This window comes from Neodiprion pinetum, chromosome 2 (assembly GCF_021155775.2).
Source record: "Neodiprion pinetum isolate iyNeoPine1 chromosome 2, iyNeoPine1.2, whole genome shotgun sequence".
Classification (NCBI taxonomy): Eukaryota; Metazoa; Arthropoda; class Insecta; order Hymenoptera; family Diprionidae; genus Neodiprion; species Neodiprion pinetum.
The window spans coordinates 1,696,622-1,718,322 of NC_060233.1; the positions used below are offsets into that span (position 1 = coordinate 1,696,622).

General features: G+C 42.6%; 5 protein-coding genes and 1 long non-coding RNA gene across 8 annotated transcripts in view; 3 read left to right on the forward strand and 3 right to left on the reverse strand.

Annotated features, from left to right (window-relative positions):
* Positions 1 to 822: 822 nt before the first annotated feature.
* On the forward strand, positions 823 to 3,903 carry LOC124213335 (uncharacterized). Its single transcript, XM_046614567.2, has 3 exons — positions 823 to 1,041; positions 2,553 to 2,911; positions 3,089 to 3,903. Exons 1-3 carry the CDS (start codon positions 1,027 to 1,029, stop codon positions 3,345 to 3,347), a joined length of 633 nt encoding a protein of 210 aa, XP_046470523.1. The 5' UTR covers positions 823 to 1,026; the 3' UTR covers positions 3,348 to 3,903.
* LOC124213328 (uncharacterized) lies at positions 3,590 to 8,479 on the reverse strand. 2 transcript variants are annotated; one of them, XM_046614553.2, is made up of 7 exons: positions 8,105 to 8,479; positions 7,374 to 7,564; positions 6,833 to 7,030; positions 6,428 to 6,751; positions 5,772 to 6,218; positions 4,401 to 4,555; positions 3,590 to 4,320 (listed from the first exon to the last, which is right to left on the reverse strand). In XM_046614553.2, the coding sequence occupies exons 1-7, from the start codon at positions 8,280 to 8,282 to the stop codon at positions 4,089 to 4,091; spliced, it is 1,725 nt and encodes a 574-aa protein (XP_046470509.1). In that variant the 5' UTR covers positions 8,283 to 8,479; the 3' UTR covers positions 3,590 to 4,088. The 2 variants fall into 2 exon arrangements, with proteins under 2 accessions (XP_046470509.1, XP_046470508.1); XM_046614552.2 differs by having other exon boundaries at positions 7,335 to 7,564; positions 8,105 to 8,475.
* Positions 8,480 to 13,045: 4,566 nt separating this feature from the next.
* On the reverse strand, positions 13,046 to 13,445 carry LOC124213337 (NADH dehydrogenase (ubiquinone) MNLL subunit). The gene has a single exon (XM_046614570.2). It carries the CDS (start codon positions 13,297 to 13,299, stop codon positions 13,126 to 13,128), a length of 174 nt encoding a protein of 57 aa, XP_046470526.1. The 5' UTR covers positions 13,300 to 13,445; the 3' UTR covers positions 13,046 to 13,125.
* Positions 13,446 to 14,360: 915 nt separating this feature from the next.
* On the forward strand, positions 14,361 to 17,652 carry mtDNA-helicase (mitochondrial DNA helicase). 2 transcript variants are annotated; one of them, XM_046614545.2, is made up of 6 exons: positions 14,361 to 15,168; positions 15,535 to 15,767; positions 15,859 to 16,543; positions 16,793 to 17,037; positions 17,124 to 17,444; positions 17,503 to 17,652. In XM_046614545.2, the coding sequence occupies exons 1-6, from the start codon at positions 14,904 to 14,906 to the stop codon at positions 17,650 to 17,652; spliced, it is 1,899 nt and encodes a 632-aa protein (XP_046470501.1). In that variant the 5' UTR covers positions 14,361 to 14,903. The 2 variants fall into 2 exon arrangements, with proteins under 2 accessions (XP_046470501.1, XP_046470502.1); XM_046614546.2 differs by having other exon boundaries at positions 14,361 to 15,047.
* Positions 17,363 to 18,858, reverse strand: LOC124213338 (uncharacterized). The gene is made up of 2 exons (XR_006881864.2): positions 18,560 to 18,858; positions 17,363 to 17,678 (listed from the first exon to the last, which is right to left on the reverse strand). It is a non-coding gene; the product is annotated as an uncharacterized lncRNA (long non-coding RNA).
* The window catches only part of LOC124213329 (glycosyltransferase 25 family member), a 40,901-nt gene continuing 37,200 nt past the window's right edge, over positions 18,001 to 21,701 (forward strand). The window contains exons 1-4 of the mRNA XM_046614554.2: positions 18,001 to 18,509; positions 19,741 to 19,969; positions 20,112 to 20,460; positions 21,348 to 21,467. Coding sequence (XP_046470510.1) covers positions 18,280 to 18,509; positions 19,741 to 19,969; positions 20,112 to 20,460; positions 21,348 to 21,467 — 928 coding nt within the window. The 5' untranslated portion in view covers positions 18,001 to 18,279. The remainder of the gene's footprint in view (positions 18,510 to 19,740; positions 19,970 to 20,111; positions 20,461 to 21,347; positions 21,468 to 21,701) is intronic.

Genomic DNA, 21,701 nt, shown 5'->3' on the forward strand with positions numbered 1-21,701 from the left:
ACATATGTAACCTTATATTGGAAGGGTTCACCAGTGTGGCATAATTCGAAATACTTCACTCAGGCTACAAACGATGAAACTGTAATATTTACACAACACTCTAAATCTCGACAGCTGCAGATGGAGGAGGAGGAGGAGGAGATCCTTCACGGATTCGTGCGGGCGGTCTACATCGCACACGCATTTATATTCAACTCTTGCCTTTTCTTTTTCTTCTTCTAAGGAATTCTCTCGCCTTAACATCACCGTTGAAAGACGGTCTTTCTGGCGGTGAACTTCTATTACTCAAAGTTTGCTTCCCTAAAATCCTCAGATGGACCAACTCGGGGAATAAACGCTGCGGGGCAAATTTCGCATTTACGAGTTTGAAACAAATAACAAGATTGACGTTAATTAGAATAATTACAACCACATATCACGTAATCGAAACTGATGTCCAAAATATGATGATAATAATAATAATCGTTGACCGTAAAGGGATCAAGGAAGGGATGTGATAGCGCTGAAGGGAAAGGGGACTTCTGAAGTACCTACATTCGAGCATTGAAACCGAGGTTTCTTTCCCAATCTGGATGAGGCTGCGAAGAGCCGTGAATTGACCGATTTTGGTTTTGAGTAAAGAAAAAAAAAATATCGGGACAGGTGGAGAAAGAGAAGGAAGAAATTCATTGAGACCTTTCGCAAGGTGCGTTTGTGAGACTTTACTATATGGGTACATCTCTAAAGCAAAACTTGGGAAGGGGAAGGGACTTATACCGTGGACAGTGGACACCTATATAAGACTCAATAATCGCGGACCGTGTCGTCTTCATCTCGCTTTCAACTCGCGGATCGTCCAAACGGCGCCCGTTTCGGACTATGAGTTTGCAATCGGGTAGTTTGCAACATTTTCGATAAGTCTGGAACATCAGTGCTTCGCGGTGAAATTCTTGATATTGATTAATCCGATCTAAAACTGAATCGGTGGCATACGATTCGATTTCTGATACTCAAAAACGGAATATCGCAGCTCACAGGATCCCAAGGATGAATCTTCACGCGGTACGTTAACTTTGTAAGGATGCAATATTAATGATCAGAATGAAATAATTCATCTTTAAAAATGTAGTAGCTTAGCTGAATATCTGGGAAAAAATTTAACAATCCTTCTCCGAAATCAATATGGCTGCTTTTGACGCGCTTCAAGTTGAATTTTTGTTCTAAAACCATTACTAGCAAACGTCATGTATCGAGCAGCATTAGACATCGAACTAGATAATGGCGAGAACAGCTGAGCAATTACTTTGTCTGCGAGTTAAGCGTTTGAACTGTGTATTCAGCTTGCGTAATTGCCTCTCACGTAGCCCCCGTAATTCGCACTCCTAAGGGGCGAAAAAACTTATGATGCAAATGGTCTTAAACTCGTCAATGCCTACTTTCTAATCTCCTTGTGCGATTATTTTGACGCATAGTTACGTGAGGTCGGAAAAAACTGTGTCGCTTCAGGTGTTAATTAAAAATGAAACCAATAATATACTTGTTATATGTATACCTACTCGTAAGAGTCCAATGTTGAAATTTTTAACGAGGTACGTAAGTTAGAAATACACAGAGAAATCGAAGTCCTACAAGTCGTGAATGCGAAATGTAAGATTCCAAGCGAATCGGGTGTAGCATCCTTCATTGCGGATGATAGTACAAACCATTGTCCTTTCGGTCGGACACGTGCGTCGCAAAGATACTTGATCATGCAGGCTTGGTATGCTCTTACTTGACACTGCAGGATCTCATACGACACGAGATTGCCAGCTTCTGATTACGTAACTTGTAAGGTAACTAACATATTGTCCCACCGTACGTGTAACATTCGTATAATACACACCGGCGGAGGTAGAGGCCTTTCATTTTCCATAGATAAGACAGTTTGCCAATGCGTTGAATAAGACGAGCACCTGCATACTTCGGGTCGATTCAATACCTGAACTCGCGAACTCCGCGGTTATAACTCGTTGATGAAATCAATTCTCCCACATCTCGTATGTACCAGCGCTGTTCCAAGCAACAGCCGCATGTATAATGCTCCAATGCTGGATTGTGAAACCATGGATCGGCGCTACAAACATCATCAAAGACCGAGAAGGCCGCGTGTTCGTAATATAACTTCTACACCTGCTAGAGGATCAATGAATTACAGATAACGGAATGTAATCCTTCATCGACGCTTTTAAAGTGGACCCCCCAGCTGGACGTTTGAAAATAATGTCAGAACTAACACGCTCTTTTCATCACCGTCCCCGTGTCGAAGCGGATAATGATGAATAGCGTTATTCACATCGCGTTGAAATTATTCATAAATCGTCATTCGACGAGTTGCCAAATCGCGGAAAGACCATCGGGTGCTAACACCTTTTTAAAATACAGTGAATCTTGCACGCCCCCGCCTCCTCGCCCCGGGGCACGCGCGTAGGCGAAGAAGCAAAATTCACTACACCAATTAGGCACCTTTGCAAGAAGGCGAGAAATTTCGTACGAAATAAATTAGAAAATTTTTCTTCCATTACTGGTCAATTAAGGCTGCATCGCCGATCGCCCGGCTCTTTCTACTTGTCGGTTGTCTCCTCTTGAACACGGGGTTACTGTCGACGGCCGAAAAGCTCTCGCCGAATGTTCACGCACCGCTTTTCGCCCAAGGGGCTGGTGGATTTAAATTGGAGCCACCGCGCGAGGGTCCCGTAAAAACGTACGCCGAAATACTGAAGCAAACAAATCGGCCGAACTTGGGAGACGGCGAGTACTCGTTCAGCTTCGAAACCGCTGACGGAGTCCAGCGTGAGGAAGTCGGAAAGCTTAAGAAAGTCGGCGACGAACTCGTCACCGTAGTTCAGGGCCGCTACTCGTACTCCAGCCCCGAAGGCCTCGCCATTGACGTCAGGTGAGTGATTCGATTTCTGCAAATCGTCCGAACAGCTTCTTCACCCTGCAATTTCAAAATATTCCAAGCATTGCTGCATGTATATCGATAGAAATTCACACAATACACATTTTCTACACTACATTCCATTCTTTTTCCTACTTTTACTCACCCACAATTTACGCACTTGCATTTCAGGTACACCGCGGACGAGAACGGAGCCAGGTCGAGTTTCACGTTTGGAACGGACCCGGGGCGATGGAAACAGTCGTCGGCGCTTCCCGGGTTAACGGGGTCGGTACGATCGGCGCTTGGGGACAAGGGAAAGTCGGCGGATAGAGAATACCTGCCGCCAACTTCACCTAAGGTTCAGACCAAGGATTACTTGCCACCACCAAGTACTCCGGCTCCGGCGGCTAAAGCTAGCAACGAGTACCTGCCGCCGTCAACCCGGTGATTTCCTCACAGAGTCTACATTCGACACTTTAAAGTACAAAGGGGACTATTATCGGAGCTGTAACGTCGTCTCTACTATCATTTTTGAAAGATATCAGCAATATGATTTCCTATTGGAACGTTTAACCTTCTTTTTCTACTGCAATGTATCATTTCTGTAAATACATACTTACAATATTTAAAAAAATAAGGAAGAAAATAACCTTATTTAATACGGATTACTAGCAGTGACTGAAACGACAATTATCAATCGGTGTCATCACTCAATTTATTGATAACGCAGGTTTTTAGATTATACACAAACAATTACTAAGATAACACATCAGTGGATAATTATACTATAGATTCAATAGAAACATTTCTCATAGTCTTAACATTATTGTTGTAAATTCCGTATTAACCACCGATTTTTATACATATTTCTTTGTTACATTACGTTAACTCATCACGGGCATTCATAATTTTAAGACACCTTTCCACAAAGTACGTTTACCTAAAAACGTGTTATAAACTATATTTACACTATTGCGGTTAATTAAGGTGACACGGGGTAAAATTTGTACAGATAAAAATATGTTGCAGCTGTTTCGGAGTAGTTAATTCGAGAAATACCGTTAATATAAACGCAAGTTGAATATGGAACACCTTACACGGATATAATACAAGGACATATGTATACGCTGGGAAAGGTCTTTAACACTCGTTTCGCTCGCTCAAACCTGAGGAATGGAAACAGCGTCGATTACGTTCCCCGGTATGTTGTGTAACCGAAGGGACTCATCAAGAGAGGCACGTGGTAGTGTTCAGTGGGGTTTTTGACATCGAAAACGATCTCGATGAAAGGATACATGGTCTCGATTCTCCGTAGTGTAAAGTACTTGTCAACGTCGAAGTGAAGCTTGTAACGGCCAGCTGTGAAGCTGTACTTCGAAATATCTACGAGGTCGGCGCACCGACCGTCCACCGACGTGTTGCTGCGAAAACGAAAGTAACATTGAAGTAATGCGATAAGACTGCACAGCGATATCGTATTTCAACTTAATTTCTGCCTCACCTCTCATTCACAAACGTCCAGCGGCCGTCCATCAATTTGTAGAGACTGATCTGCAGCCCGCCGACCGGTAGGCCCTTGCTGGTGTCCAATACGTGGGTTGATATACATGGTTTTTTAGTTTGCACCAACGGAGTCACAGGCTTCAATATGATGTGCTGGAATAGTTAGCACATTTCTGATACTGCAGATTACAATCGCAGTGCTAAATTTATACGCCAATACCGAGATTCGAAGTGATAATGATGAATAACATCGACAAAGAGTGATTATTTAATTATTACGAGTACAACCTGGTCACAAACTGCTTCATCCGCACCCTGATTTTTTTCGCTCATGATCGTGCGGTTTAATGTTAGAACGACCTTTCAATCGACTCGCACGAATGATCAACCAGCCGCTACTGTATCTCGGCTCGGTATTCAATGCCCCGGAATGTCAGAATCGTCGAGACTCGGTCATAGGTCGGTAATCATTACGTTATCTAGCTCTTCATGACGACAGAGGTCATTACCCCCGTGTATGAACGCATATCGCGATAAGGTTGATAGTAACATTGCGTGTTGTACGGCTGGCTATACGGAGATCAACGATTATCGCTGTTTATTTCCAGATACCAGGGACCGGGACCCATTTCGGAATTCTTTAATTCTTGATATTGAATTTCCCGGTAAGACAGGCATAAAATATTTTCAGGGTCAACACGTAGAAAGAACCATTCTATTGTAACTTCTGATTTCACAAGGAGAGTATAGAGGCTTAATGTCGCGAATCGGGTTGTCCTTGCACGTGGTGAAAGGTAAAGATCCCCGATTTAACGAGGTTTTTGATTTTCAATCCAACGGGCCTTGGTTGCTGAGATATAGCGATTTGAAAGTTTTGGATTTTCGGGCGGGTGGCGCTTAGAGTACGTGGAGTAGGGCGGTTCAGAAAACGGCCTTTTTTGCAGATTTCATTATTTTCCGAGATTCTTGCACTTTTTCACTAAAAAATAACTCATGCACCGCACGGACTGAGCTGAAAAAAATTTTTACTACTGCCTCAACAACGTAGAAATTTCGAAAAAGGTTATTTTTGGGAATTTCAAAATTGAGATATCATTAAATCCTTTGGTGGCTTTGTTTTGTATGACGAAACAAAAGTTCACCCCGTGCAAGAACAATCCGATTCGCGACATTAAGCCTCTATTATACTCTCCTTGTCAGTGTAACTTGTTAGCTTTTCAAGGAGGCCAGAGTTCGGAATTCGTAATAGAAATCCGTTGGAACATATGATGATCTTTTTATTTTTATTTACGGCAAATCAACGTCATTCCAAACCAAATAAAATCCCCAACTTGACGGAGGAACGGAGAAATCTAAGAAAGTAACTTACCTTCTTAGGACCGGTCTGAGTGCTGCCTGATACGGAACACGTTGGGGGCGTGGATGGAGCGGAATTTTGCTGATGTTGCCCGATTTTATTCTGCTCGACAGGCTCCGGCACTCGTTTTTTTTTATCGCCAACAACGACGGCCGAAGCTTGCCCTTTGGCAGTGCTTATTACATAGCGAGATCCGGCAGCGTAGGACGTCGCTGCTGAAGTGTCCAGAATCACAGTCTTGCCACCGGGAGTGAGCGTCACCGTCTTCTTCGACAGTGGCACCGCCGTCCCACTGGTAATAGACGCTGCAGATTCGGAGATTGTCAGCCCAGTTGATGGTTTTGTCACACACTCTTTGCGGACATGCAAGGCTGGAGGCGAAGTAGTAGGCGAATTATGCACATATCCAATGTCCGGGTGCTCTGATTCGTCGCTTTCAACGTCACTCCATTCGCCAGCCTGTTCAATTAAGGGACGATCGCAATGGCCGCGGGTTTATTACGAATTATGGATAATCCAACTAGTTCAGAGAATATAAGTTACTGATTGGGGGCTTAACTACAAGCAACAGTGTTTGACGAAATTCAATAATTGAAAAAGTATTTCGTAACGGGATTCTGCTGGGTTTTGAAAAAACAACGTAATCAGTATATGAATAATTCTCTCACCAGTGAAGATTTAGAGCTCGAAATGTTTCCGATTGGATCATTATTTGGGTTTTCAGTGTCGTGATCGTTCTCTTTGCTCTGATCATGGACGTAGTGCGTTGGATCATTGTTTACTGTCAAAGATTCTACAGTCATATCATCGCCATCACCATTGTTTCTATTAGATCGAGCCGAAACGACGCGGGATTCAACCTCCTCGGCACATGGATCTGCCGACTCAACGACCATTTCCAACTCTACATTAATCGGATCTCCATTCTCGTCCAGGAACTCGCCGTGCACGTGAGCCATGGCCTCTGCAAGGGCGTCAGGGCGGCTGTTCTCCTGTGAATCAGGTAATCGGATGGTTAGGAATTTAAAATGGCGAAATACTCTTGAATTCCGTACACTCAGGATAAGACTCACTTCTACTTCCATTTTCATTTTCTTAGGTACCGATTGGTTCTCGTTTTCCTCCGCTTCCTCGTGCTCCACTTCCGTGTCCATGTTCTTTGGGTCGAGTTCGGTCATTTCCAGGTCATCGTCGAGCCGTTCGATGACATACTCTATATCCTCATCATCGTCCTCTGTTGTTGCTTCCTCTATCTTGAAATTCCTGCCATGCTGTCAACGGACATATCAAATGGTAGTAAGATGTTAATTAATTCTGACAATTGCTGTTACAGCATCTGAAGAACATTTTCAAGTCAATGCCCAATCCTGAGCTACTAATTGAAATTGAAATTACTTAACATGTGGCAATTGAGTAAAACATTTCTGCACGTGTTGAAAAAAAGTAACTACATCCTTCTTCGATCTTCACGATCTTGCCACATACATGCAACCGATCGCTTTTACAAAAGTAGCTGATAGTCAAGAGTCCTGACAGAAGAGTTCTTATCTCGTGCTTAAGGTGGGTCTCGTATACCTCGTAAACCTGGCGAGACAGTTTTTTTTGGAGCCGAACCTTGGCTGTAGAGTTTTTCACTTTTGCAGTCTCATCTTTAGCCATTGCTTCTTTCTGGTGCACCATAGCACCCCTCTGATGTTTCATGGTACAAGTATGCTTCAGCAGCGATAGACGATGGGCATGAAGATTCTTTTTGCAATATGTGCAATATGCCCGGGTGGGTTGATCTGGTACAGCCGTCAACCACCCTAAAGAATCAAAGAAAAACAAACTTACAGGTACCAGTAACATTCATAGTGAGGATACATCTGACATATTGAACGAGCTTTTTCAATTAGTGGATAATGAAATTTCATCTGAATTAGTTTATTTACATTTTCGTTAAAAAAAAGTACTGATAACCAATCTTCATAGTGTAGAAAAAGGAAATTCTGAGAAAAGAAAAATATTTCATTTTATGTCTCTCTCATTTATTGTTAGTCCACAGAGGTCTGATTAAGAGAACTCTAAAAAATCGTAACAAAAAACGAAAAGGGCATCGTTTGTACTGTTACAGTTTCGAGTCTGTGCGCCGGATATCCTTGCTGCGCTGTGGATCATTTGAAATGGATGAAAAATGGAATGAAAATATATGTATCCGTTTCCTATTTGCTCAATCATAATAGATCCAGCGAATTTTCGAACACAGCCAATGCAGGCTTGGGCAAGAGGGGGCTAGACGATGTAACTAGAATATGATGTATCTACAAGGAGTACACAGCGATTTGCGACGTGAGGATCGTTCGTACCTTTGAAGTCGGGCATCTGTTCCCATGCTTTTCTGTATCGTTGCGTGTAGACGCGAGTCTTGGCGTGACTGATTTTACCCGTCGGCGTGAGCTGCAGATGCAGTATTTCCTCTCTTTTCGGCGATCCCGATTTTTCGCTCTTGACGATTCGGCTGAGTTCGAAACTGCCCCGATTCATTCTTTGCAAAATACCCAAAATCGTAAAACGAAATAACTAAAAACTCTGGTTAGGTTGAGACGCGATAATACACCGTCGTCGCCTAGTCCCGGACCCAACTCCCTAGCACATCGCAATGGCGAACGGCGTACTCGCTGCAACGGCAATCTAATCGAAGGTCAACAAAATGGCCGATCAAAGTATCAAGCGGGTTCGCGCGTAGCGTCGCCACGCGGCAAATTGCCGCGCAACTCCACTAAACCAGCGAGGTGCCTGAAGCGAGCCGTCACAGCGCTGCCAACCCTAAAGATATTTCTTTAGATCTAAAAAAATTAGAATCCGTGCAAAGAAAAAAGAAAAATTGTTTTCTTATTAAGTAATATTGTCGTTTAGGTCGGAATGTGAAGCAAATCTGAAGTTCTCGAATAAAATATCAAAAGTGATAACGAAATCTCTACAGATGGTCTGTGAAATCGAAACAATAGACTAAAAATCAACTAATCGTGAGGTTTCTGAAAAAATATGCACCAATTAGATAGCGACTGCAATTTTCGAACACACTTATTTGACATGTTGGTAGTTCTAAATATTTAAAAAATGAAAACACATTATATAAGTAAAAGTTCCTCATATCTTTATACTTACAATTCACATTGCAAGATATAAATCTGTCTATGTTATCTCGTTCGGTAATTATCATTATATATTTCTAGGAAAATTGCTCATACTATAAAGCGAAAAAATGAAATATAATACGTATTCCTGTATTTATTGAGTTCAATACCGTCAAAAATCACTTTTGAAAATAAGAAATATGAAGAATTACTATTGCGCTATTAAGACATCGGAAGAAGTATTGTGGTGGCATTTAATTAAGAAATCTAAAGAATTGTTTTGGCGCCATTTAAAAAGATATTCGTCTGATAGGTTGGCAATGTTGCCCCACATTCGCGTTTTTCATGGCCCTGATTCAGTAGCGTCCTCAGACACGAAATAGATTTTCGGAACTAATTTTCTACGCACCCTGATGAGTAGTAAAATGCATGTCGGCAATCTGATAAACTTAATGTCTTGCAGGAAAGTTTAAGTTTGCAAAATCTGTTAATTATTTATTCCTGCTGCAGTGATATCATTTGTCAACGTTTGCGATTTGCTCAGTTTTTACCATTACAATGAAACTGCTATGGTAATTGTGCTCTGCATTATCCATTGCTTTCGTGATGCACAATCCGGCAGAGGATTAGTACGTTACCAACACGCATTTTATTACTTTTCAGGCACTTCGAAAATTAGTGCCATTTAAACATAGGGTTTTTCATCCGCGAGGATTTCGACCACCATATATACGTCTCGATGAAATGCTTCATGGACCGTATAAGTACAGGCGGATTTCAGTAAAATATGCACTCATTATTATGAATTGCATTCAAATGCAGGCGGTTTTACATTAACATCAACAAACTTTAGCGTGTAACGCGGAATGTATTACACATTCAATGATTTAGAAATGATTATATTTTCTATCAAATTGTAGGTAGATATCTACAGGAAACTCGCGATACATTACAATTTTCTTCTTAGTCACTGAAACCTTTTTCTGCAATAATCGGTAATGAATTTCGCGTTAATTACGTTTCTTCTTTTTAATATATAGCACTATTGAAAGTATTCATACTTATAATATCCGCGATTTGTTACATTTTATGGCATACATGACCTATTTCCGGAGGGTGTCGAGTAAACACAGAGAATGAAAAGGGAAAGGAAATGAAGGGCTATCTGTTAAACGTTGCGTAATTGAAAACATATGTATTGCAAAAGAGGCAACAGGTCTACGAAGAGGAGAATTGGATGAAACAGACAATTGTAGACCATAGACCAACGGTCGAAGGATAATACGCGCCATAATATATAAGAGAGCGCACAAATAGTAAGAAGTGGCCTCCTACCCTGCACACGGCATGAATATCAGGAAATCCTTAGCATCCCCTCACACACAGACAGCAGGCGTGCAGACACACTTAATCGCCATGTGCATGTGAAAGCAGGTACCGGCTCGCCGATGCACCGGCTGCAGAGGCACAGGCTGTCGGCAAAAAACGGCCTACAACCGACCGTTAGGACCATTCGAAACGGCCCTAACGGGGAGTCCTGCCCGATCCTCCCCCCCCCCCCCCCCCCCCCCAAACCTGCTCTCTGGGTTCCAGTCCTCGCATTAATGCGGCGAAGAAACATTTCGAAGTTGATGCTGACGGCGGTGGTGTGTTGAATCTGGGAGTCGTAGAACAACGGCGTGTGTTATGAAGTTATGCGATAACGAAGCGTCACTGTTCGGCTAACGAAACGTAATCCGTCGTCCCGAGCTCGACGATAAGCAGTGCACATAATCCCATCCAATTGCAGCTGAGTGTCGGAAATGCAACGGTGTACCTGAACAGGCGGGGAGGAGCAAGGCTCCGGAATTCCGAGGGAAAATCACGTTTTATTGTTAGTGGAAGTTGAAACAATGGGGCTTCACAGACTCGAGGCACATGCAGCAACTGGTGGATTTACAGTACCGCGAGTAAAGTGCAGTTGCGACGGCTAGCCGCAGAATTATCGGAATACACCCGGTTGGAATCAAGTTTGAATCTGAATCGAAATAATGGAATTAGTAACAGTCAACTCGGAGAATGAGCGGGCGGAATCAGAGAGCCGGAAAATGTATCGGGTAGAAACGTTCATAATACCGAAAGGAAATAAGGTGTTTTACTCTACGAAGGAACTTGACTTGGAATCTCACGACGACAAGGAGCAGCCGAACGATGTTGAGATGAAATTAAAGGAGCAGCAGTTGTCAGGGATCGACGAAAAGGGGCCGACGGCCAGCATTCCAGAAGCCCCGCAATCAAGGAATCCCAAAGACGGCTCGGAATTTGATCTTCAATACTCTCGGGAAAATCTTGTGGGGTTCAATTCATCCGAAAACGGTGTGAGGATGGGCGATGAGGAAGCAGTCGCGTATCTCGAGGAATCCCTTTGCTGTGGCGGCGGTAATCCTCATTCGGTGGAGGGACCGGAACGAGCCGCGAACGACTTCAAAGTGTCCGACGAAGGCGAGTTTGACCCGTTTCTCGGAATGAAATGTCTCGATTTTACCGAGGAAGAGCCGAGGAACATTGAGCGCTCTTGGTCTTACGACTTCCTGCCGTCCCAGCGGTCCGGTTCGGATCTTAAGTCGATAAAGGAGTCGAACTGCGAGACGACGCAGCCGGGATACGGAAGCTGTGAGGAGCTTTGCCACCACGGAAACAGGAATGGATGCACTGTGGTGGCGCAAAGTCCGAATAAGGTCAGCGAGGTCATCTTCAAGGAGAACTGGATGAAGAGGCTTGAACTGCTGCGACGGCGGGTGTCGCTCATCAGGGAAAAGGAAGTCATACTTCAGGAGCGCGAGCGGCTGCTGCTAAAAAAGGAAAAAGAGCTCAGGATCCTCGAACGGCTTATCAAGGAGAAAATACAGCGCGCAGATTTGTATCTGAAGCGGTGCACGGCCAGGACCTGCCACAGCCTCGATGAGGACGAACTGGACTCGAGACCCTCGCCGCCACCGTATCCTGACAGACGAAGGATTCCTGGAGAAAACGAGATGAACCCGGTCGCGGATAATCGCGAAATTGGTTCAAGGGCCTCGAGTCGTTCCAATCGGTCGAAAGGATCCAGCAGCAATTCCGCGCGTTCGGAACCCTCGGTGAGCATCGGACATCAAGAGATCAGCAGGAGTTTGGTCTCGACAATAAATGCCGGGTTCAACGGCAAACCAATCTCCGAGGTGGATCGCTGCCGGTCGAAGTGGAGCGCTTATGCCAGCTGGCGATGCCGCGCGAAGCCCAAGGTCTGTTACGAAGACCTGGATTCAACGCTCTCCGCCGACATCGGCGACTCCTCGTTCGCTATCACCTCGAAGAAATTGGACCCCCGTCTCGTCCGCAGACCGCAAGGATTTGCGAGATCCGCAAGCGAACGGGGGCCGAAGAGTCCGCGGCCCAGAAGCCTCGACCTGGATGCCGACCGGCTGGAGTTTGAGAGTGGAAAAGTGCTGCGGAAGATAAGCGAGAATATATCCGCCGTTGTACTGAGCCAGGGCACGAGATTCCAGGATTACGGATCGATCGATAGGATGCAAAAGCTGCCGGGCGATTCGACTACGGATGTCGCGGTGCTCAGGGTGGAAAATAAGGCTGATTGCGGCGGGCAGGATCAGATCAAGTCACGGACCAAAGAGAAGACCAGCTTCTGGAACGAGGAAGCGAGCGACTGGCTGCAGAAGAAGAGGCAGGCCTATAATTTAGCCAATAAGAGAATGGCGAACAGAGATTACGAGAACGATAAAGAGAACTTTGGGAAACCCCCGGCGAATAAAGAAAAGCCCGAGAAAATTCAGAAGCTGAAAAATGATAAGGGAAAAAAATTCACAATATTTCGCTAGCCGACATTCTCTGATTGCGTATAAATCATTTTCAGAGGGGTGTTGATGGAACGGTTATTAAACGTTACTTTAGAAAGCTTGTGCTGATCGTGCGATATGTGTTTCATTGACAGAAACACCCGAAATAAGATTTACAATTATGTTCATAAAAATATTGATAGAAATTCTCAATTTTTAAAAATTTGATATTCTATATACACAGAGGTGAAATAAAACTGTTAGATAAACTTCCTCTGTGATGAGAATCGTGTACCGATATTTCACTGCCAATCTTAACTAATTCAGGTCATTAGAAGTAAGAAAGAACTCATGAAAATATCGTTTCATTATCTCCGCTCTTTCTCTTTATTATAATAAATCATCATGCTACGGTAACCAATATACTTATATTTCAATTCACGGCCATGACGGAGGTTCGCCAGGCGCAAGTGTTCTCCCGTAGAGCGCAGATTTATCTCTGAAGCGTGTCATTCTCAGGGATTCCTGACGGTCTATCCAGGAGCCAAAGGCATACCCAGTTAAGGGCACAACCATTAGTAGAAATTCACGGGTAAATCCTAAAATAGCCATTCTTGTTCTTTGTCTGTACTAATGTAGCTCCTCGCTGTTTAGTGCCGCCAGACGTTCTCTCTCCGCTATTTTCCACTTCCTGGTGTGATTCCAGTCCAAGAATATTGACGAAACTGCAATCGTTGGGAAGATGACGACAGCTGCGTAACGACTTATTAGTTTACGGATAGATATTTTACCAGGAGTTGCCATCAATCTGAAAAACATCATTAGCATAGGTTAGCATATTTTGTGGATCAGGTTAGTTTAGGTCAAGTCAAATTCTAATTTTTTTTCGTGTTATGTAACATCTCACAAGTATTAAATCAGTTGCAAAGAAAAGGTTTAATCTAGTTTGTATAATTACACGGATCTTCCGCAGATTTTTATCGCCTATATAGCTGTGGAATAGCTTTCCGTAAGGTTGAAAATTGAATGGCAAAGTGTGGAAAAGAGTTTGGTTTAGGTTAACAGCCGACATCTAGGATTCATGAAGCAAACGGAAATGACCCTGTGTATAATATCCGAGGGCTTATATAAATCTGAGTGGTGTTCTCTAAAGATTTCATCGGTCTGGCGGTGAATGTCATACAGACAAGTTAGGCTGACAAAGTTTACCTTCAAACCCATATCCTGATAAAAATTAAGACAGCACTCAGCACTTTGGAGCTCTGAACGTTTTCTTTCGTTTTTCTTGATCGATTCACTCTCTCGAAATAACAGAATAACAGTATCGATTGTCATAGTGTACACTGCTGGTGCATTTTGGAACACAAGTTAAGCCTTGTATCCAAGTCGATTATGCGGCGACGAAGGGGTGGCTGTCTTAAATCCTCAGGTCTATGGTTCTGTGTCGTCAGGGAATTTTTGAGAAAAAAAACTGTGCAGGGGGATAAAAGAGAAGAAAAAAACTTTGCTTCTGAGTATGTTACACTTTTTTGTGCATATCCAACGATATCCATAACAGTAAAAACACAAATTCGTATGGACGCGGGTCCGAAGAAATTTTTGATGGAGACGCGACTTGAAGTAAGCAATAGCTATAGACAAAGTATCGAAATATCGAAGCTAGGCAAATGGCGCGGCGAATCATGTATGTGTTTGTTGTCCGCGAGCGCAGGGGGTATTTCGTCTAGTGCTGCAATATAGAGCAACAATAAACGAATTTCTAATATTGAAAGCAAGCCGTGAAGGTGATCCATCGTTTTCGACGTACTGATGTCTAATATGCCGCGGATCACTTACTCACTGTCACAGCACGTGACAAGCCACATTTATCTCTAAGCTTCATGATCTTAAAATCGAGTTGGAGGTTAGGGATACAACGTGCCGGTGGTGAACTAGCTTGCCCACTTGCAAGCAGCATTGTTGTTGCGTTAAATCGGCAAATTAATTCGGTTGAGATGCGTGGGGTATTATCCAATGTTGTTGGATTTTCATCGGACTTAAATATTATGATTAAGCTCATTTTCTTACACATCTCAACACGTTTGTTGCCATCGTCGTGATAATAATAGTGAGGAGAATCGACTATCAAGTTCGTAACGGAAATAAAACAAAGAAATTTCGTTACTGAGTTGATAAGAAAAAAATCCGATGTATATAAACGTGTATATAACAATAATATGTTTTCGAGGGTATTCATAGTTAGACTTGTACGATCAAGTTTCGGGAGTAAACGCGATAAGAAAATATTTAACCCGACCCGGTTTTATCACTGGGCAGATGCCGAGGATGAAAACGCTGTACCGCTCGTTCAAATTAAAAAGGTGATTAAAACTGCGGCTTTAAACTATGTGGACGGTCATGCCTGTATCACCATGGACTGCCCTATCTGTGCCGGCGCAAAACGCAAAGACCAGCCCAAAGTCTTCATCAACAAAACAACGGGTCGGTTATTCATACATCAATCAGAATTTTATGACTTAAAATATAGATGATTCGGCTGCATTCACATGGTTTTGAAATTTTAACAACCTTCAGCTACCTCACAATATTAGCAAATCGTTTCTTTCTCTGGTCCGAAGGTATCAAATTGATATATCCCGCGCAAATGTCTCGTCAATTTATCCGATTGGTCAGCCTGGTCAATGTGTCATGGCGGCTTATAGTTATTTAAATCATTTGAATACGAATCACTGATTCGTGCGGGCGGCGTCGTTTTGAAAGAGCGCGAATCGCGATCCAGTGGAATCGGATTCGAAAAATATTGGAAGACAATGTCGTGAGTAATTTATCTTTTTTTGTTGCTTTTAGGATTTTTCCTATGTGACAATTGCCGACACTCGGGACCGTGGAGTATTATTGAAAAGTTTTTGACTCCGAGAAAAAGCGGAAAGATAGTAAAGGAGCTAGCAGCTTTCAAGGAGACTTTACCCATCAAACAAGATTTCAAAGGTAAATGGGACGAACTCAAGGCCACATGTCAACTAGTCACAAACCTCACCGACGATGAATACCAAAATATGTTGCAGCATCTTGGAATCCCTGTAAGTTTCTCTGTGATTTGAATTACTGGACATCCAGAACCTCCACAAAGTTTGGATGTCATCATACTGATTAAATTACAACAAATTTCAGCCAGTTCCGAAAGAGACATTGTCAATTCTGAACTGCGTGTACAGCCTTTCGACGAAGACGCTATATCTACCTCTGACGGACTCAAGCAGCAATGTAGCAGGCTACAAGTCTGTGACTGAGGAGTCAGAGGACACGACACCGGCGGCAAAGGCTGGTGGCGTGATAATCTACAAACAGAAGGGAGCAAAGACTGATTCAAATAGTCATGCCGTTGTGGTTCCGAGTGTCCGTGACCTGCTCGCGTTAATTTCTCAGCGGGCAGCTACCCATATTGTCTGTCTTCCCCATGAACTAAAAAACCTACCCCAGCAAGCCCTCCCGATCTTTGAAAACTACAAGAAGCTCGTTCTGTGGTTTGGGAACGACGAGACTAGTTGGGACACAGCCAGGAATTTTGCGAAAAAGCTAGATGAGAAACGTTGCTTCTTTGTACGCCCAACTGGTGCTCAGCCTGACCCCAAAACCGCGGCATATCTTGGCCACGATCTTAAAAGCATACTGCAAAACGCACAGCCTATATGGCACAAAAGTATCACGACGTTTCAGAGCCTGAGACAGGACGTTCTCAGTGACCTTCAGAATATTGATCGTGTTCAGGGAGTCAAGTGGAAAAGGTATCCAACCCTGAACAGGATACTTAAAGGCCACAGGAAAGGAGAATTCACCGTTTTGACTGGCCCCACGGGTAACTGCGAAGAGCTATTCATTACTTTTGTTGAGTCCATGGTTCTTGGAATTTTATGTGATTGGATTTGTTCATGAGAAAAAAATTTTTGTCATGAGTTTCATGAAATCTATTCAGAACACCTTTGAATAGAGACTCCTACAACATATAGCATCAAAATTCTATCCCTGTGATGAACTTACAAAAATAATTGACGACCACTTCATTTTCTTTTGTTACTATGCAATTCCTGTAGTAGAAATCTTGCAGGTAGCGGGAAGACGACATTCATGAGCGAATACTCGTTAGACCTTGCTATGCAAGGAGTGAACACATTGTGGGGTAGTTTTGAGATACGAAACGCAAGATTAGCGAGGACTATGTTACAGCAGATGGCCGGTATGCCTTTGGATGTAAATCTCGACCTCTTCGACACATACGCTGACGAATTTGAAAAACTTCCAATCTACTTCATGACTTTCCACGGTCAGCAGAGCGTGAAAGTGGTCATGGAGGTTTGTACAATTCCAAAGTTGGGGTAATCAGCAATTTTCAAAGAACTAACTTTAAACATAAATACTGATACATTATTGCTTTTCAGGCCGTTGAGCACGCAACATACGTTCACGATATCGCGCATGTCATAATCGACAACGTGCAATTTATGATGGGTATATCAGACGAGCAGAAACACATGGACAGATTTTGGAAGCAGGATGCGGTTGTAGCAGCCTTTCGCACATTTGCAACTAAGTTCAACTGTCATGTTACCCTCGTCATTCACCCTAGGAAGGAAAGGGACGCAGACGACCTTACCACATCATCCATTTTTGGTGGTGCTAAGGCTAGCCAAGAGGCTGACAATATTCTCATAATACAGGACAAGAGACTCACCAGTGTACGAGGGAAAAAATATTTACAGGTAATTGACTTTTTAATACATGCACACCAGTTTCTACATTGTATTGTGCACTTTTTAGGTAGCTAAAAACCGATACAGCGGTGACTTAGGAGTGATGATGATGGACTTTGACAAGGCAAGCTTGAGTTATGCACCAAAAAGAAAGTCAAAGACGGAGGCGGACCAGGTGGCTGCAGCATCTGATCGGGAAGACTCTAATGCTAGTTGATGAACCTTCCCCTTCTCTTCGGTGATCTGAACAAAAAATCAAAAAACAAAAGACTATCATCATTGGTTTCTTGTTAGTATAGTTAGAATTTTTGTTACTTGACAATTAGTGCGCAATCGAAGAGAAAGAAAAAAAAATCAGATAATTGAACAAATTGAATAGAATAAAAGTTGAAGAATTGTGACGACCAATCCGACGGTTGAACGTCGAATTCCTATTGCTCCGGTCATCTTGGAAACCCATTCGTTAGTAAACTCTGCATTATCGACAGAGCGAGGGCGTGTGTAATTACGCGTAAAGACAGTGAACTCGATTCTCGGATCTCGCACTTCTCGCAGCACGCATTATTATGCGTCTGGCGGCGTAATCATACATCACAATCACATCACCCTACGCGCCTGACTGCTACGGCAAATCAGTGAGCGCACTCATTTCGTTTGATTTGTTTTATTCTAGTCTCGTCTTCCTGTTAAATTTCTATCTAGCGGAGCTCAATTCTGGTGCTCGCGGGCTCGCGCCTCGCCTCGGGAGTTCTGTGCCTCGGTGAAAATCGAGCGTATATCATTGCCGTAACACACCTCGCGCTTCCTTTCTGCATATTTACAGTCAGCTTCGCACCTATTTTTTATGCAGTTTTATTTATCACGCCGTGAAATGAAGTGCGGCAGTTCCTCAAGTCTCGTTGCCGTATTTACAGCCGTTTGGGCTTGCGCCACCGGCGTTTTAGCCGACACGAGGAGCCAAAAACAGCCCACCGTTCTCATCGCTACTTTGGTACGCAACAAGGCTCATACGCTGCCCTACTTTCTGACTCTCATTGAAAACCTGGACTACCCGAAAGACCGGATATCACTGTGGTGAGTAGCCTGCATGATAATCAAATTAATCCTCAATTGAACCTGCTTACCGTGTCCACGATTTTCTCGTGTTACGTCAATTATTTACGGACTCCGTTGTCAATCATAGCTTCGGTTGATCCGGTATTGATACAATTCCCGAAGTCCGAACTACTTCGTTTCTGCGGTATTCACTGGGCTAACGAGTTAATCACGTCACAATTATTCACCGCGTCCCGGTCACAATAATCAACTGTCACCGATGCCTCGCTCGGCGAAATAACTGAGAACGTGCGTATTTGACGTATCCTGCACGTATCCACACGAGCGCTACTAGGTATCACTTTTCCTGCGCACGCACCATGGATACCTGTTCTCGACACGTGCCACCAGCAGCGGGAGTTTGAAAATGAGGCTGAAGTTAGTAACGTTAGCGTAACGAAACATTGGGAGAAAAAATCATTATTATGAAATTTTGTAGTGACTTTGAAGTGGCTAAGTTTTGACAGCCTCATGCTTGAAAATCGTCTTTTGTTTCTCCATACGTGTGTCAGAAAGGTATCTCGAAATAGTGAAGGGTAACAATTCGTATGGCAGAAAAGTTTTTTCCAAAGTTGTCGGATTCGTTGCCTAATGTCTGGCATAATGACACGTTTTAATGTAGAATATGATGTCTTCTTGGTAAACATTCAGATAGAATAAAAAAAATATTGCAAAGGTGACTAATTAACGGCAGGGTTCTGTTATCAAAACGGTAAGTATAAGACCGCTTTGTTGAAGGTAGCGTAATCTAAGGTTGATCTAAGGAACAATAACATATAGAAATTTCCAAATTATGACGTGTATAAAACTATTCGCCTAGCTTGTTTGGTTATCGTTCACTGGTGATCTTTTCGGTAACTATATTCAATGTTAACAATTCGTCTTACCAGGTTGAAGTTAGTAACGTTATTGTAACGAAAGGTTGACAAGAAATCACTGATCTCTTATTTTTACAACAATATTGAAGTAACTATAATTGGAAAATATGAGTATATTTCGTTTTATTACGGTTTGCTCAACTTCAAATAGTTCCAAAATTCCGTAATAACGGTTTTTCTTCAGCATGAATCGTTACGATAACGTTACTAACTTCAACATCGTCCTGTCTTCTGGTTGCTTTTTCGTTCACTACAAATTTGACAATCCAAAACATAACATTTGAAATGCATCTTATAGACGTTGTTTTTTTTTATTATTATTTTGCTCACAGGATTCAAAGTGACAATAACGTGGATAACACCTTAGACCTGTTGAAAACGTGGCTAGAGACGGAGGAAAAAAAATACCACAAGGTTTACTTCACGTATGACGAGAACTCGCGCGGTTTCGAAGGGGAAAAGGGCATCGCCGATTGGAACAATGCAAGATTCAATCACGTGATTAATCTGAGAGAGGAAGCTCTCGCGAATGCGAGAAATATATGGGCTGATTTCCTTCTGGTAAGTCGTTATACATACTTTTAATATCTAGCGGGAGATATATGTACATATTTTGTATACCGTTTCGTATCGCCTCACTCACTCTCAGAAAGAATTGCGGAAAAATATGTATTGATAACCGTGCGGACACTTCTTCCTCCAGATGATCGACGCTGACGCTTTTTTAACGAATCCAAAAACGCTTTCGGAATTGATATCCAAAGATGAGACGGTCATTGCACCGTTGTTAAAATCAGACGGTATGTACAGTAATTTTTGGGCCGGAATGACCAAGGAGTACTACTACATGCGGACAGACAGATACAAGCCGATATTGTTCAGAGAGGAGATTGGATGCCATGCAGTTCCTATGGTACACAGCGCGGTTCTTATCAATTTGAAAAAAACCGAAAGTAATTTACTTACGTACAACGCTGATAAGCTCGGTCCGCAACGATACGACGGGCCCAGAGACGACATCATCACGTTCGCTGTTGGCGCTAATATTTCCGGTAAGCAAATTTTTTTGTATCATTCTTAGAAATTCGAAAGTAAGTGAACATGCTAATTTTTAGGTTTCCATACCTCAAAAAGCAAAAACGGAACCTTATAGAATCACTTCGTTGTCCATCTGTCTGTATGTCCGTCTGTCATGACCTGTTTTCTCAGGAGCGGGTAGAGATAGCAAATTGAAATTAATACCAAATACTAAGGTTTACGGTCCCTTGGAGGTGTAACAAATTAAAACTTCTAAGTCAACGCAATAAAACCTATGGGGTATATACAGAAGCAAGGTCTCACAGCACAAGGAATGAAAAAATCCCAAAATAGTTGTTTTTTAGTTATATCACATCAAAAAAAATAATCAAGTTTATTCGGAACCCTCAGAGCGCGAGCCCTTCATGCACTTGTACGGTTTTTTGTATTTTTAAAAAAGATTTTTTTTTCTACAATTTCAGAATTTATAATTCTGTTTTATTCCAATGATTTTGTGTATGTTTGTTTCTTTTTTTTTTTTTATTTCGAGTGTTGACTTTTACTTTGTTGTCATGGGATTTCCAGGAAGAGCTGGAACACACGGGTTTGACGTACCGCAGGGTATTTCATTCTGCATGAATTGGTTTATGGTATTAACCAGCTTTATCCCTGGTTTGTAAGCATTTATTTGTACACACAAAGAAGAGGGTTACCCACATAGTTAAGATTCTATTGTAATACTGAACATACGCGCCTGAACAGCTTGATAGTACTACTGCAATTTATGCTTTTGCCTGAAAGTGTAATTTGCATTATTTACTAAGTAGTAAAATATTTATTACTACCGATTCAGATTACGTTGATCGATTTCGCATTTGCATTCGTTTAAACAATCTCATCCATTAATACCGATTTTTTTCAGGCATCCCATTGCATATCTGCAATGACCAAGTTTACGGTTTTATTACGGTGCCCCTTGAGAGCCAGGACACGATAACTCAAGACAAGCAGCAGCTGACGAATTTAAAACTGGAAATATTAGGTAAGCTGAAAATTTTCAGTTTCGTCTGTAATATCATTTGAAGCGCAGGTAGCTTGAAAGTAGGGCTCACTCGATCGATACCATCAGAATAGTCATCAGTTTACGTCTGAAAGTTTTGAGATTGTTTACCCTCTTCCAAACTTTTCATTCTAAATATTTTATAAGGGCGGATCATGATAATAGCATATATAACACAGCTGTATAACAGCCCCGATTCGTGAACGGATACTTACC

Coding starts and splice junctions, on each gene's coding strand:
- LOC124213335 (XM_046614567.2), top strand. Junction 2,912..3,088: donor GGCCTCGCCATTGACGTCAG/GTGAGTGATTCG, acceptor CTTGCATTTCAG/GTACACCGCGGACGAGAACG.
- LOC124213328 (XM_046614552.2), bottom strand. CDS start 8,282: ATGAATCGGGGCAGTTTCGAACTCAGCCGAATCGTCAAGAGCGAAAAA. Junction 6,219..6,427: donor CGAGCTCTAAATCTTCACTG/GTGAGAGAATTA, acceptor TTAATTGAACAG/GCTGGCGAATGGAGTGACGT. Junction 4,556..5,771: donor CTCAGACCGGTCCTAAGAAG/GTAAGTTACTTT, acceptor TAACTATTCCAG/CACATCATATTGAAGCCTGT.
- LOC124213337 (XM_046614570.2), bottom strand. CDS start 13,299: ATGGCTATTTTAGGATTTACCCGTGAATTTCTACTAATGGTTGTGCCC.
- mtDNA-helicase (XM_046614545.2), top strand. CDS start 14,904: ATGTTTTCGAGGGTATTCATAGTTAGACTTGTACGATCAAGTTTCGGG. Junction 15,768..15,858: donor TGCAGCATCTTGGAATCCCT/GTAAGTTTCTCT, acceptor AACAAATTTCAG/CCAGTTCCGAAAGAGACATT. Junction 16,544..16,792: donor CGTTTTGACTGGCCCCACGG/GTAACTGCGAAG, acceptor GAAATCTTGCAG/GTAGCGGGAAGACGACATTC.